This window comes from Brachyistius frenatus, unplaced genomic scaffold (genome assembly GCF_029030835.1).
Source record: "Brachyistius frenatus isolate BFR_SWC_R1_liver_20210118 unplaced genomic scaffold, ASM2903083v1 Contig_84, whole genome shotgun sequence".
In the NCBI taxonomy this organism is placed as follows: domain Eukaryota; kingdom Metazoa; phylum Chordata; class Actinopteri; family Embiotocidae; genus Brachyistius; species Brachyistius frenatus.
This window is the reverse complement of record NW_027210683.1, coordinates 599,292-615,636: the sequence shown is the minus strand read 5'-3', so window position 1 is coordinate 615,636 and position 16,345 is coordinate 599,292. Positions and strand designations below refer to the sequence as shown.

The 16,345-nt window shown below is 40.4% G+C and overlaps 1 protein-coding gene across 1 annotated transcript; it reads right to left on the bottom strand.

Annotated features, from left to right (window-relative positions):
• Positions 1–64: 64 nt before the first annotated feature.
• pou2f3 (POU class 2 homeobox 3) lies at positions 65–14,939 on the bottom strand. Its single transcript, XM_069709641.1, has 13 exons — positions 14,867–14,939; positions 14,513–14,569; positions 9,360–9,388; positions 7,243–7,344; positions 6,112–6,217; positions 5,519–5,607; positions 4,504–4,680; positions 4,204–4,345; positions 2,856–2,989; positions 2,306–2,470; positions 2,160–2,202; positions 1,831–1,939; positions 65–1,171 (listed from the first exon to the last, which is right to left on the bottom strand). The coding sequence occupies exons 2-13, from the start codon at positions 14,559–14,561 to the stop codon at positions 1,129–1,131; spliced, it is 1,188 nt and encodes a 395-aa protein (XP_069565742.1). The 5' UTR covers positions 14,562–14,569; positions 14,867–14,939; the 3' UTR covers positions 65–1,128.
• Positions 14,940–16,345: the final 1,406 nt, after the last annotated feature.

Genomic DNA, 16,345 nt, shown 5'->3' with positions numbered 1-16,345 from the left:
GCCAGCTAAAAATATCTTACGTGGCAGATTGATAAAAATCTTTTGGAACATTTTATTGGATATTTTATTGCAGGAAACAGAATTATAAACCATAAATCTAAATATCTGCTGCTCTTCGTGTCTGTAGGTGCGAAACAACGACCGTTTTTGTTGAATTCTTTCGTCAGATCGGTTAATCAAAATAATGAAATCGGTTTTTGCCGAGCACGTTTGCTTCAAGTTCAACACCTGAATTTAACCTCCTTTATTCAGCACTTCTCATCATTATCTAAACATCTAATGAATAGTTTGCAATGCTTTTTTTAGGATTCAACATTGTTTTTATCGCAACACGAAATCCTGGAGGAACTGAAATTTGAACGACACTAAATAACTTCTCACAAGTTTCAGTTTCCTCGAAGCGGCTTCGCTAACGAGCCGTCACGTCTTTCGTTTCTTCTTTTTCTGCACATCTCCGCCTCAAAGATGTCGTAAATGACCGCACAACGAAAGAACCACGTTGTGAGAGATAAAATGACCAAACATCAAAGACACTCATCAATAATGGTGCCAATAAGTGAGCGGTTACACAATCACGATGTTTCACTTTGGTTGCTATGGGAACCTTTTTGCACCAGTCATGAACAAGCCCCTGAAATCTCTTCGTTTTGACTGCGTATTTATTTCAACAGGCCGGCAGCACGTAAAGAGAGATTCCCGAACACAACACAAACTATAATATGAGCATAAAAATAACAGCAACAGCGATGAAGGACGTGAAAGAACAACTCGGCAACATAAAAACAACAACTCTTGTTTCGTCTCGGAGGTTAAAGCCGTGAGACGCCGGCTCCGCCGACGGGACGTTTCCCACCGGTGTTCCTTCTGTTTGCAGCAGAATTAAAAAAGTCGCAAGTCAAACAGCCGGAGGCCGTCGGACCTGCGATGAGCGATGAATAAAAAGTATTGACAGCTTCGTGGCGCGTCGCGGACGGTCCTCGGCACCGAGCCGCCGCTTCGTCGTTCCGTGTCCGTGAAAAGGTTTCGGCCTGTAGTCGTGACCCGCTCGTTACCGGGTCGTCGTGTCGCTCCGTCTTCCTTCTCAAACAAAGAAATCTCCTGAAGCCACGTGACGATCCAGTTCAGGTTTCAGTGATGGTACGTGGCCGGGTTCCACGAGCGGTACCAGGACCTGAAACACGAAGGGAGGGTCGCCGGGTCATCCTCTCACATACACAATACAGAGAGTCTGTTTTTGGAACAATCCTGCACATAATTCACTTATTTTCCGTTTGGATTTGGACCCAGAAGAAAGAGCGTGTTAATTAGAGAGTTTTGGAGGAACTCAGAAGTGGATCTTTATGCTAAGCTAAGCTAACGGACATGAGAATCAAACTCTACGCCACAAAGTGAAAATGCATTTTTGTAAAAATGACAAACTCTTCCTTTAAATAATGCGTGATGAATCATTATTTAAGAAATAAATCTATTGGCTTTCTATCCGCGAGCTGCAGGAGAAGACTGATGTCTTTCATTATGAGGCTACTATGCAGTTAATTAGCTTAGCTTAGCACAGACAATGGACACAGGTGGAAACTGTTAGCCTGGTTCTGTCCACATTCAGCAAAACCTGCTGCACCGATTGCTCGCTGAAAAACCGTCCAACTTATTGTACGTTTTCTTTGCTGTGGCTGTTTTCTCTCCAAAAACGCAAAATACGAACAAAGCAACTGGAAGCTACAGCGACTCACTGTCGCCTCCTCAGGTACAAAGTGGTATTACGTGCAGAACGTACATATTTCACCTTTAACGTGCACGCAGAGAAAACTGTTGACGTGAATGTTTTCTCACCCCGCCGTGCTGTAGGAAGCCGGGTTGACCTGAGACGTCAGCGCGGCCGAGACGGCTGAAAGACGGTTGGGAGAAGCTTCACGGCTGTTTGGGGACGAATTTGATGAAGCTGGAAGAAACGGGTCAAAACATGATTGATTATGTACTCGGGTAAAACCACTAAAACACTATTGTATTAACGACTAGTGTGAAAGTTAAGTTGTAAAACATTCTAAAGCTAAAATCTGGGAAAATACATATTGTTACAGAGTAACTCAGAGTTTTAGTCACAGTAAGATTTAATCAGGTTTAATTAAAAGGCACATTATCGATACTTGAGCTGGACTTGCCTCCGCCTGAAGCCAGAGGGCTGTAGGATCTGGAACCTGAGGCCTGAAACAGGGTCGAAAAGACATTAAAAATGTATTAACTTTATCAAGAACAACTTTTATAATTTCTTAATGTATGACTGTGAAAATAGATTTTATTAGCTAACCATTCTGGAGGTGTAACTGTGGGATTTGATGGGTAAACTGGCCACCGGGCAGTAGATCCGTTTCTCCTTCTGACGGCGGTTACAGAACCAAACCCGGACCACCTCCTTCTCCATGGACAGCTGCTCGGAGATCAGGGTGATCTCCTCCGAGTTGGGCTTCGGGTTCTGAAAACCAAAGACGTTGGTGATGTTAGCGTCGGAAGTCTGCCTGAATATTCATGTATCATCTGGATATCTAAAACAGATGGTCAAAAGATGGTTTTGTTGAAATACAATACACAAAGGCACAGTTACAAAAATGGAGACAAATCAAGTTCTCCATTGAAACCGGGCTTTTAATGTGGAGATCCAAAATGATTCTCTGTAAGAGACTTTCTAACCGGTCGCCCCTCACTGACTTTTCTATCTGCTCGATACCAGATCTCCTCAATGAATTAGAGTTTCTGTGGTCGGCCTCAAATATTCCCATTTAAAAGTAAGAACTCTGTTCCTCTCCTGCACCTTACCGGCGGACTATGAAAACAGGTGTTCGTGTTCGAGTCGATCTTACGTCGAGGAATCGTTTCTCCAGCGTCAGCTTGATGTTGGTTTCGATGCTCGTCCTCTTTTTCCGTTTGCGTCCGTAGCCTTCGATCAGCGGCGGCAGCGACGAAGCGTTGCTCATCGAGTCGGACGGCGAGTTCTCTGGCGGGAAAACGGACACAACGTTCAGCGTTGCTTCTGAAACATCAGTGAAACCAAGAGAACGGCTTTCAGAGCAGATTTCGTGCTTTTGTTTCCGTGTGAACTGATAAATCAGAGTTGTTGTCCTGCTAAACCAGTTTTTAGTCAAGTCAAGTTTACCAATGAAATCAATCGAACATTGAAGAAACTTGATGCACACTTGTACTTGAGATTTGAACACCGGTGGTGACGTTGAAGTCCTTTGTTTGTCGGCCCTGAGATCTGGTTTGGATCCAAAACCACTAAACGTCACTGAGAAAGCGTTGTTATTTTTAGGTTTTTGCATCTCCATCAATCCCACTAATCTGCCTTTTGCAAATCCAGGTCTGAACCAGTTTTATTTTGGTTAACAAACATTTTCACAGCATGTCGTAGCAGGAAAACCAGCAGGTGTAACGAATGGCATCAAAAAATCTGCCTTCCAGCTCGGTGTGAGATTCAGGCTCCGGCTGGACGCCGACTTCTCTGCGGTGAAAAAGCTGTTCACTCTTTTCGGCACGGCACTCAGTCGCCTTCTCGTTTCTATCCAACTACTTTCCATTCGCGACGACATTTTAGCCACTGAAATGGAAATTGTGCGGAAACAGAGGATAAACCGTGTTCATGTTCAGGACAGGTTGGTTCGTCTTTAAACCACGAAGCTCTGAGTTCCTGCAGGTAATGAACCTCCTCCCGTCACCTCCAAACATAACCCCCCTGAAACAACCCTCAATATCTGGTTTTACATTTTCTCCTGTTGTTTTCTAATAAAATAGACTGAAAGTTTGGAGGCCTTTTTTCTTCTTACAGTAAAAATACTGTTCAACATATTTCCAAGCGAAACAAAATAAAGATAAAAAAGTACAATTTTACCTCCAACAAAACTAGAATCTATAGAAATAAAACAATTCATATTTCAGTAGCATGAAAAACTGAATTGAAACTGTTAATTATATAAAGATAGCCTCGTTGATTTCAGATATTTAGATGGTTCCTTTTCCACACGTTTCAAACTTTAAAGCCAGATGATGTAGAGTCATAACACACTCCTCAATAATATTGAACATCACTACTTATTCTTGTGCATTTAAATATTAATTATGTAAAATGTTTTTCATAAAGTTCTTAAAAAATGTTGCTTCTGTTTTTGCAATCCATGGTTCTGGTGATGAAAGCAGTGATGAGGCGTGTCGTACCTGCGTCGCTCAGCCACTTCTCCAGCAGAGGTTTGAGTTTGCACATGTTTTTGAAGCTGAGGTTTAAAGCCTCGAACCTGGAGATGGTGGTCTGACTGAAGTCGTTCCCGTACAGTTTTCCCATCGCGAGGCCCACGTCTCCCTGTGATCAACACCAGCACATTTAATATACATTCAATAAGCCCCTCCCTCTTCAAATTTGGCACAAATGTTGACTCGGACTAAGCGATGAGACGGTGATGTGTTCAGGGGCGTGAGGTCCGTTTTAAGGCCTTTAAGGCGTTCTTTCTCCTCGTTTACCTGCGTGAAGCCCAGTTTGATGCGTCTCTGTTTGAATGCTTTGGCGAACTGCTCCAGCTCCTCCAGGTCGCTGGGTTCGTCCTGCGTCGGTATCGACATGTGTTTGGGCATCTGCAGGTGGGACATGTCCATGTGGTTCTCCATCGACGGTCCCGCCAGACCGGAGCGGCTCATGGCCTAGATCAGAGAACATCTTCAGCTCCAGGTGGTGGAATTACACCACAAACAAGCAGGTTGTTAAAGTCCTTTAACAAGTCGTTAGTGCTCCTTCCTGGTCACCTACAATACACTTCTTTCCTCTTGTTGTATCCTTGAACCTGAATCAAATGATTGTTTTGGTTGTTTTTTTTGGTTTTTTTGGGCCATTTGGTGACAGCATTCGTTTCCAATATTCCCTCTTTGCTCTGGTTTTGGTCTCCACCACGAGGAACATGTTTGGCTCTTTAGCTGCTAAAGGCTCCACGGTGTCGCTAACTTTGTCTGTCTGGTGTTTGGGAGCCTGAAGTGGCTTTCTTAGGAATGTTTTTTGTTCTGAAAACATATTTCCTACCTTTTTTTGTGATCATTTGTTAAGGTAAAGATATTGATTATTGTCGATTTAAACAGTACATGTCACTTTAGATTCTTCTGAATCAATTATTATCTCACTTTTTGAAATTGGTATTTTTCCCATTTTCTTCTTAATTTGAAACAATATTGTAATAAACGTGAAGGTTATGATTTAAGGGTGAGGAGGTTGGGGTGGTAGACGGGCATGTAGTGCGTCCAATCTTTGTAAAACCGCTATTGTAACCGTGATGTTTCCAAACCACAACCAAGTGCATTTCCAAACTACATTTAGCTGAAGCTTAACCCCTTTATTTGTCTACCAAATGTGCTGCATACATTTACTTCGCCGGATACGAAGCGTGAATGAAGCGGGTTTTTGTGGTGTTTTGATAAATGCATTGTTTACACTTGTAGTCTTCTTATTTCCCGTCTTTGGTGCGTTATATTTGATATAAATTGGATTTACCTGTGGAGTCAGCGCCAGTCCCGGCTGGTGCTGAAGAAGACCGGCTTGACTCTGACCAGGAAGTGACAGCAGGTTCTGCTGCAGAAGAGCTGCAGAGGAAGACAGACGGAGTTGGATCAATAAGAGCCGGAAGTCTTCGTGTATTGTTTGTTGTTTGTAAAGAAATAATCCCTGAATGTAAAAAAAAAATCTTGTTTTGTTTTAGAAGAAAAAAAAAAGAAGAAAAAGAAAATGGGTACGATGGATTAGTTGAAGTTATATTTTTAAACTGCAGTTTGTTGGTGTTTTCCAGCCTTTCCGTCTTGATGCTAAGCTAGGCTAACCGTGCCTTGACTCCAGCACACATCCTCCCGTAAAATCCCCAAACTATTGGTTTTACTCTTCACTTATTACAAATAAGATACGACACGGTAATTAGTGACTTTTAGAGATGCTAGTTGGTTGGTTTGATGCTAAGCTAACCAGTTGCTGTACACTTCCTCGTGCCCCAAAATGTTGCACTGGTCCTTTAAATGAAGCCGTTTCTAAAACCATCTCTATCTATTGATCACAGGCCTGCGGATCTGATCTGTGGAGGCTTTCTGAGACTCCACCTTGGTGACTGGAGGGATTTTGGGAGAGCAGGAAGGAGGACGGAGAGGACAGGTGAGACGACGGCATCAGGACCAGCTGCTGCATGGTGTGAAGAGAGGTCAGATCCTGCAACACAAAAATACAATGAATGATGTGTAAGGATTCAGTGCTTCACTGCAAAATACATTTGTCAAGCACTTTACTGGTGAATAACTGAGGTACATTCATATTTTGATTTTATGCTACTTTATAATTCTAGTCCGCTATATTTTTCACAAAAGACATGAAATCAGGTTATTAAATATGATGATTTACGACAGGTTAAATTTCCCAAAACCATGTGAAGCTGCAGCAACGTTAATTGTTTTGTCATTAAAACACTTAGCTGACAAAAAAGTTTAAAAAAAAAATGACACAATGATCAAATGTCTTTTGTCTTCTCCTTGTCAGGAGAACAACACATCTGGTATTAACATCTGTCCAGATACAGTTGTCCTGAACACCAGTTCTACAACCAGTCTTAAAACCAGTCCAGCAACAATCTTGAAACCGGTCTTAAACCAGCTATAAAACCAGTATATATCCAGTCTAAACCAAGTGTAAAACCAGTCCAAAACCAGTCCAAAACCAGTCTTAAAGCCAGTCTTCAACCAAGTCCAAAAGGAGTCTAAAGCCAGTTTAAACCTGTTCAGGAAGAAGTAAGATTTCCTGCAGACTGAACTGGGATCTATAAATCAGCTGTTTTCTGAATAAAAGCTCAGTCTGTCTGCCTGACGCTGGTTCCGCCAAAGCCTCCTCTGGGTTTAGTTTTTTAATTTCTGACCCACATCAGACCCACAGCTGTGTAAGAGGCACCGCCCCCTCGCACAGTTCACTGATCGACCGCAGCGCAGAGCCCGACGCTCTCAGACCGCTGGAATAATTCAATAATCTGAGCCTGAGCCGAAGTGATCGGCTCGAGTCTGACGGTTCAGGTTGGGAATTACAAACTCGAGTGTTCAGACATTTACAAAACTACTTTTCTAACAGACGGAGCTGCGTCCACTCTTCTCTCCTCCTGTTTACGCGTTTATTTCTGTACGTGATGTTGTACATAAAGAGCGCGGCGGTGAGATCTGATCATAAGCGGTGCACGGGCTCCATGTTCTCACCCCGGTCAGCTGAGGTCCGTGAACCGGAGAGCTCTGAGTCAGGTGACATGTCTTCAGCGTGGAGGCTGAGAGGGGCGGGTTGTTGATGTCCTCTGTCTTTATCTAAAACACCAAAAACACAACAGTTAACTGTCTTTATGGACAGATGATGGGGAACGTTGTCAGCCTTCATGAGTGCTGCGCCCAGCGGCAGATCTGTCACTTCAGGACCAGTTTGGTCACTAAACATGAAACAAAGACTGATAGACTCTGTTGCTCCCTTTGGGCAAGCTAGTATGCAAATACCCCCCCCCCACCCCCTCCTCCATCGCTAACCCATGAGAGCCGTGGCACTTCCTGAAAGCACCGAGAGACAAACGTTCCCTCGGTGCGAAAACGATTATTTGGAGTCGAATCCAAATAGCTGCAAACTATTAGATTTGTTTGCGAAGAGATGGAAGTCATGTTGACATCAGGCAGCTCAACCCGAGGACGTCAGCTGTCTGAAAGTCGGTTGGATGTCTGAGGTCACAGTACATGTGTTCCCATGGCTCCGGGGTATTTAGACTACAAACCAGCTTCGTCATTAATTCAGTCAAAGGATACAGAAAGTCTTTTGATCATCTGAAATATTTATATTATTAAAAAAAAAAAATCACTTTAAAAAAGCCCAAAACCAACAATTAATTGGTCATCTAAAATAAACTAACTAAAAAGAGTCCAACAAATCCTCTATTTCCACCCATTTAAGTAAAAACTAGTGTCCATCTGCTTTAGGGAATTCATTTCTGTATTTTCTGGACAGGGAAGGTCACTCCTTAGACGTGTTTCAACCAGAACTTTCCAAGGAACTAAAGGCCGTTTCCTCTTAAGCCTCACGGAGATTAGGCAAATTAGTCAGCTGGTGTTTTTAAAAAAAAGTCTGCGGCAGTTTTAACTGCATCATTTTTACCTGCGACGAAACAAAACAGTGACAAACATACAAAGCCGACCTTGTTAATACTGACGCAAAGTTTCTGCTGGACGGTTTTCTCCTCATAAACTCTTAACTCGGCCTGAACTTCGTGGTCGGTCCAGCTGTCTCTCAGGATTTCTGACGTTGGTTCATGTTGTTGTGTTGCAGAATAAAAAGTTTGGAGCAGGAGGAAACAACAACCTTCATGAGGAAATACTTCAAGTTTCTTCAATTAATCAAGATTGTGTTTTTGTGACTACTGGGACGTGAACGTTAGTGATGTCACCACGGACCTGAAACTGGAACAGAGAAACAGCAGATTTTGTTGTCAAACTCTAAATGGTCAACAGAGACGCGATGAGCCGGGCAACGTGTTCCGAGTGACGTTCACCTTTGAAGAGGGGTGGAACAGACGGGTAAAAACAGCAGGGAGGGAAGGACAACGAGGGACAGGTGAAACTAATCAGGAGGCGGGAAAACCAATTATAAAAATGTTGTTGGCAGCGAATGTTTTCCTTCAGATGCCTCATAACGTCACAACAGAACTCAGAACAAAGCTAACAGCTAATTTAGATTTTTTTTTTTTTAAACAGCTAAACTGAAGCTAACAGACAGCTAACAACCCTCGGACGCCTCCGGAGGTCCCGGTAGAAGTTGGTGTTGACGGTCTGACTCTGAACGAATTCACTAGAAACGTGAACGTCACTCAGAACAGCTTCATTGCCGTTGACTTTCTGAAGCATTTCAAGCGTCTCTGTTGACCATTTCCAGACAATTCCAGTCAGATAATTAAATCCTTCTTTCCTCCTCGACTCGAATCACCAGCTACTTTTCTGGCGTTGTTAGTTCAGCGATGCCGTATGAAACAGACCTCCTTTACGTGACCTGCTTCTGTTTACATACATGTTTTTCGCACGTCTGGATGATGCTAGGCATGTCAAAGACATCTCCTAGTGGACGGATGGGTGTATTGCAGGCTCTGCCGTGATGATGAGCTTTTGGTGCACCAAATGTGTATTAATCCAACTTTAAAAATAGTGTCCAAAAAATGTGTTAGGCAACTCCTGAGCCTTTTAAAAAGTCGCTGAGTGCTGGAAACAAACATTTCTGAGCAGGAAATCAAACCAACACTGACGACCTCATTAACGAGAACGTAATTAAAGAAGCGATCGAAGTTACTTACATGTCGACTGAAGTCAAGTCCGTTTCGCTCTGCGAGTTAAAAAAGGAAAAGAGATTCAGATTATTGAAACTTCTTCACGGCGACATTCAGAGTAAATGTGAGAATTTCAATGTTGTTATTTTCTTATTTTTTGTTTCTGCTGCAGTGACAGAATTTACAAATGGAGTCGAAGAATTTCCATTTATTTCAAATTAAAACTGAATATTAGAAAATAAAGTCGAGTTTTTCTGCTTTTGGCAGCTTTTTGATTTGTTTTGGTTTTAAACACGACTACAAGTTGATGTTATGTTACAGTCGCAATATTTATTTCGAACAAGTTAAAAGACGGACATGAAAACAAAAAACACAAACATCAGTAACAAAAACAGATTCACAGCACAATTCAAATGTGAGCATAACCTGCCACTTTACCCAATAAATAAACCCTAAAAGTAGATATTTATTTTACAGCATTGATTAATTATTATAACAATTAAGACTTTACATGTATTTAGAATTAGTTTACAATTATTTTGCTTGCAAAAACGTCAACAAATTTTAAGTTTTAACTTCTCAAAAGTGAGAATTTTTCTGCTTCTTATCTGAAAATGACTGAAAACTGAAGAACTATTAGTAAACAAATAAAACTATTTAAAGCATCACTTTAGTCGTATTTTGGTAGATAATTTGAGGCCACAACCAAGTGATTGACAGAGAAAATATTTTTTTTGATTTTTTTGATTTTATACACTTTATTAATCCCCGAGGGGAAATGTCTTCACTACAGCAGGGGGGCTCTCAGGGGGGGCTCTCAGGGGGGGCTCTCAGGGGGGAGCTGCTGCAGCAGGCTGCCACTAGCGCGGCGCCAGGTAACCTGACCTGAGGTGCATGTTGTTGGACACTAAATAGACACTAAATTAATACAGAATTGAGGACTTTTACTTTTTACACTTTAGGATTCAGAGCTGAGAGGAGGAGGAGGAGGAGAAGGAGGAGAAGGAGAAGGAGGAGGAAGAATAGGAGGAGGAGGAGCAGGAGAAGGAGGAGGAGGAGGAGAGTACAAAGGTGTGCTGGATAAGGTCGCATCATTTGAATGTCAAATAGGGCCATTTTGACTGTGTGTGTGTGTGTGTGTGTGTGTGTGTGTGTGTGTGTGTGTGTGTGTGTGTGTGTGTGTGTGTGTGTGTGTGTGTGTGTGTGTGTGTGTGTGTGTGTGTGTGAACAATGCAAATACACCTGTGACCCCCCACACATGCCCCCTCCCCCTCAGCACAGCCAGCTCCACGGTGGAGCTTCCAGTATGTAAATGACCAAGACATGCAAATCAGCTGAGAGCACAGGAAGCCTGGGACACACACACACACACACACACACACACACACACACACACACACACACACACACACACACACACACACACACACACACACACACACACACACACACACACACACACACACACACACACACACACACACACACACACACACACACACACACACACACACACACACACACACACACACACACACACACACACACACACACACACACACACACACACACACACACACACACACACACACACACACACACACACACACAGAAATGCGTCGGTTTCGTCTGAATAGTTTTTGAAGGAGGTTAAACTGGCATCATCCCGTCATCTCTTCGGCTGTTTGACTTCAGTTTGTCTGCAGGCTGATTGTGACATCATCATCATCATCATCATCATCATCATCATCATCATCATCATCCTGCAGACTGACGGCACACGACACCCTCTCACACTGCTGCACACACGACTGTTCATTACTGCTGCAGGAAATCATTCAATATTCTTGTTTTAACAATAAAATTCTGTAAAACACTCTGACTTCCACACCTCACCTTTTTTAGCAAACAGGAATAAATAGTTCATCTGTCAGAGGATTAGTACAAACTATTAATATTTACATCAGTTATAAATAAACTAGTGTTTATTGTGTTGTTTTTAATGTTTTTTAGACAACAATAAATCAAATATGTCAGACTTCAGCTGCACAGTCGGATCAATTCCCTGTTCGTTTTTTGTCTTTTAATAAAGAATATATCACCAAACTTTAACCTTCAAAATAAAAGAACTCTTTTTCAAGCATGAATATTTTTGTTAGTTTGTTTTCCAGAATCTGCAAACGGACACATTACAAAATAAAATAAATATTCAATATCTCGAAAATCTGTCCTATTTTAACTCTTCACGATGCTGAGACCATACAGACTTTTAATATTCCTCTAATGAGTCTTTAATTTTAGGACATACCGGGCAGCTACGTCACATTTTATGTTCTATATTTAAACCTTAAATTATTTCAACTTCAGTTTCACTTTTAGCATCACGGCTCGTTTCACCGTCACTTTTGTTTTTAAATCCTGTTAAACTCACTCCGTTTGTGTGTTTTTATGGATGTTTCTGGAATAAATTTGGATTTTGAACAGTTGATTTAACTTCAGAGAAAAGTGGATTTTTTTCTCAGCTGGTAAAAAACTATTTAATACTTCAGTTTGCCAGAAAAATATCAAATTTAAAATCATAGAATTGGGAGATATACGTAGTTTTCACAGGACAGGAAGGGGATGAAATATTTTATTGTGAAAAGTAACTAAAGTTGTCAAATAAATGTAGTGGAGTAAAAAGTACATTATGTACCTCTAAAATGTCAAAGAGTGAAAGTTTAAAGCAGCTTAAAAATGGAAATACTCAAGTAAATTTGTATTAAAGTACGATACATGAATTATGTTCATGTTTGTTTTGGTTGTTGATGATATTTTCAGACTCTGAGTATTGTTTTAATTTGCAGAGGAACTTTTTTCATGTGTTATTATATTTTGAGTCATGCAAAAATGTTTAAAACAGCATCTTCATATTATTCTGTGTAGTTTTAAAGCTTCTTGAAGCTTCCAGAACAGAAACAACACGAAGAAACTGAACTATGTGAATGTCGAGACAAACTTAACATGTTGTGAAATGAATGTTGTCAGAAATCATCGCTGTTTTAATAATTAGGTTCAAATGCATCAACTTTCCAACAGTGAAAACATCCAGAGAGAAAAATATGATGCCGTCTGAATATTGTTGTTTTTTGAGAAAATATTTGAAATAAACGTACAACGTACGTTAAAGTGAAAAAAGTCAACATGGATGTGTTGCACGTGAAAGAAACCGACATCGTCTCCTAAAAGTATCGACCACGCACACACACGCACACACACACACACACACACACACACACACACACACACACACACACACACACACACACACACACACACACACACACACACACACACACACACACACACACACACACACACACACACACACACACACAGATCTCTGGACACACACTTCAGTATCTGTCACTGTCACATTAGTTTCAGCTCCAACGTAAAGGTGATTTCTATCCGACAGGTTCAAGTCAGCGAGCAGCTGCACGAACATCAACATGAACACCGCAGCAGTGTTTGCCAGTTTTTCTATTAAAAATGTGCACGTTTTAATAATTATTATGACTATGAAAAAGTTTTCCAAAACTTGGGAGATCTTCAGCAGAGAATAAAAAAACAACACCTGAGCAGCCTGAAGACAAAACGTGCAGCAGAAGAGAAAAGTTAAGGTTGATTCAGGCCTTCGTGTCTCATAAAGGTAGAAAACAACCTGCTCAGATAAAGAGATAGTTCACCCAAATTACATCAAAAACACATCAAATCAGATGATCAATGATCAATATCTCCATTCAGATACTTTCATTTTTGGAGGAATTCTCTGATTTTCTTTGTGTTGCTCACAGCTTTAAAAAAAAAATGACATTAAACTGTAACTGTGAGTATTTTTGTTTAAAAGGAAGAAAACACGTAGATCAGTTTAATTAAAAAGACAAACATGCCGAGTTTTCTTGACTTTACCCAGATCTAAAACCACCGTGGACTTCTTTAACACATTTATTCTTAAAGCTTTTTATGTTTTATTTATTATCTTTTCTGGCTCTTCTGAACTTTTGGAAAGTTTTACACAAATATGGTAAAAACTAAAGTCCAAAACATTATGTGAAATTAGCTTTTTTCTTTTTACTGAAAATCTAAAATTTTCTTTTCTGCTTGCAATTATGAAAACTCATAAAAAACGCTGTCATGTAATCTTTAACATGACATTAAATTCACTTTCATTACACTGTGGAGGCAGAAATCTCATCTGAAAACCATAAAACTCAGAAATATCAGCAGGTTTAAAATTCCTTTTTTTCTTTTATTTTCTTAACATTTGGGTGAACTAACCCTTTAAACCATTTAACAAATCCAATGTCCAGAAAGCTACACAAAAACTCACCATCGAATCACATTGTCCTCATTTGAATAAAATCTCACAAGGTTCTTCCTCCACATTTCACAATAAAAGCCTCATAGACAAAGTAAAATGTTTATATATATATATATATATATTATATGCGAGGATGAAAGTGTCTGAACTTTTTTGTGTTTGTTATAATGTGTGTAAACTTTCTTGATGTACAACCTAAACTGCAGCTCTCTACATTCACTTCCATGAGGCGTTCACTTCCCTCCTGCAGCCTTTGTTGTCTCAAATCAAAAGTTCCACATTTTCTGGTTCCTGCTTTTATTTTGTGGGCCTCTCGGCTGCAAACAGCCCGAGGTGCATCCTGGTGCTGCATCCAACTGCCACCACACACACACACACACACACACACACACACACACACACACACACACACACACACACACACACACACACACACACAAAGGGACAAAATGCTGCTTCTTCCAGTTTGATTTGTTTAAATTGTTCTATTTCTTCACCAAAGAACCAAAAAGTTCTTCAAGTGAACTCAAATTTAGAAAATAAAAGTCAGGATTATATATTTTATGTTTTATATAATATGATATTTCACACTGACATACTTTCCACATACAAAAGTATCTTTTTTATGATTTTTTTTCTCGCATTACAGTTGGCACATAAACTTCCCCAAAAGATCAGATTAAATACAAACTTTTCAACTTTAAAGACATGAAGAGACTCTGTCCGGATAAACAGCAGCTCTCCTGACTCCCATCATGCTGCTCTGAGTCTGTACGTTGAGTTGCAGGTGTTTTCAGGTGTGTTAAAATCTCCTCACCTGCCTGCTCCGCTGCAGCCTCCGACTGCTCCACCGCGTCTGCGCTCATCTTAATATCTGTAACGATAAATATGGCTGATTTTCCTACAGGATTGTAACTTCACCGGGACACTGCAGCACTCGGGCCACCCAGGAAAACGATCTGGAGTTTATTCTAATGCGCCCTCCCCGGCACGCGCACGACCGCACAAACTGTGCGCGCTGCAGCCTGTTTCCTGCTGGTAATATTCATAATGGAGGCAGATATCGGCACCATCGTCACCACCTCCAGAAACTGCAATTAAACCTCAAATCATGACATAATTAAGACATCAGGGAGTTATTAGTGAGCCTGTGCTGGGAGGAGGGACTCACCTGAGTTCGTGCTGCTGCAGGTGCTCCTCCGTCTCTCTGCTCTATTCAAAAGAAAAACAAGTGTGGGGGTGAAAAGTTTAGAAATCCGCGGAGGCTCGTCGGCATTTTCCTGAGTGGAGAAACGTTCCCGGCAGAGGAACTGAGGGCTCATTTGCATGCGCCTCTGTGCGTCCTATGGAGCTCCAGACTGTTTGCATAAAACAACAATGTGGTCACTGCACACTTTTGTGTGTGTGTGTGTGTGTGTGTGTGTGTGTGTGTGTGTGTGTGTGTGTGTGTGTGTGAGTGTGTGTGTGTGAGTGTGTGTCCACACAGAAAGGCGTCCTCCTCAGGTGCTTTGGATAACAACAGGATGTTTGGAAGAAGTGCATTTTAATAAACTTGGTCTTTCTGATTTTCATATTTCAAGTTGTCTTAAAGTCAAAATGTGTAAATATTAGGAGACAATTAGACATATAAGACAAAATTATGACTTATTTTAGAAATTCAACTTAAATTCTATCCTGTAATTTTGACAACTTGTCATATCTAATCTGTTTTTATTTTGCTGGCGTGAACATAAAGCAGTAGCTACATTATCATGTCAGCATGCATTTTGAAAAACATCTTTTATGCCTCAAATTGAGACAATTTTATTGAGTAAAAAGTAGCCCATGTTATAAATGAAAGAAATCCATATTATAATAGTGTTGTGGAGTCGTGGGAGGTGGATGAAATATTATTTAAATATTACTTAAATGTTTCTTTAAATAAAGTAAAAAAACCAAACCTGGTTGAATAATCCTGAAATATGAAGTCATTTTATAGCGGTTTTGTAATTACATGGAAAGGGTCTGTACATTTTCTGTGTACGGATTCAATTTGTTGTGAAAATCTATTTAAATAGTTTTGATTTAATGATTCTTAACAGTGAGTCAACTTTACTTGAAGATTTCCTAAGTAAAAAACACCAAGAAAAATAATTACAGAGATTCTTTTTCAAGTAAATGTCAATCCAATTAGTTTCCATGTACCTCAAAAATCCTCAAAGTTGTGCTCATTTGTTGTTGACAAGCCAAAGCAATAAATAAACATGTTCTTAAAGTGGAGATAATTTAAGGTAAAAGTATAAATGGTAAATTACAGAAACTATGTGATTCCGTGTTACAATCAATTCCAAATAAGTAGAAGAAAATAGTAAAATTAAAAAAAACAAACATATTATATTTACTTTATCTTTATTCATCAACAATATTAATTTAATTTAATTGTATTTAATTTAATTGTATTTAATTTAATTTAATTGTATTTAATTGTATTTAATTGTATTTAATTTAATTGTATTTTATTCAGCCTTGGCTTTCCCCTGCTATTCCACAGACTGTCCGACAGGTGGCGGTGAAGCCCCCACAAGCCTCCTGACAAACGCGTACCAATAAATTCAAGCGAAGAAGCAGAAGGAGGCATTTGATTGGTTATTGCTAGGGGACGAGACAGCCT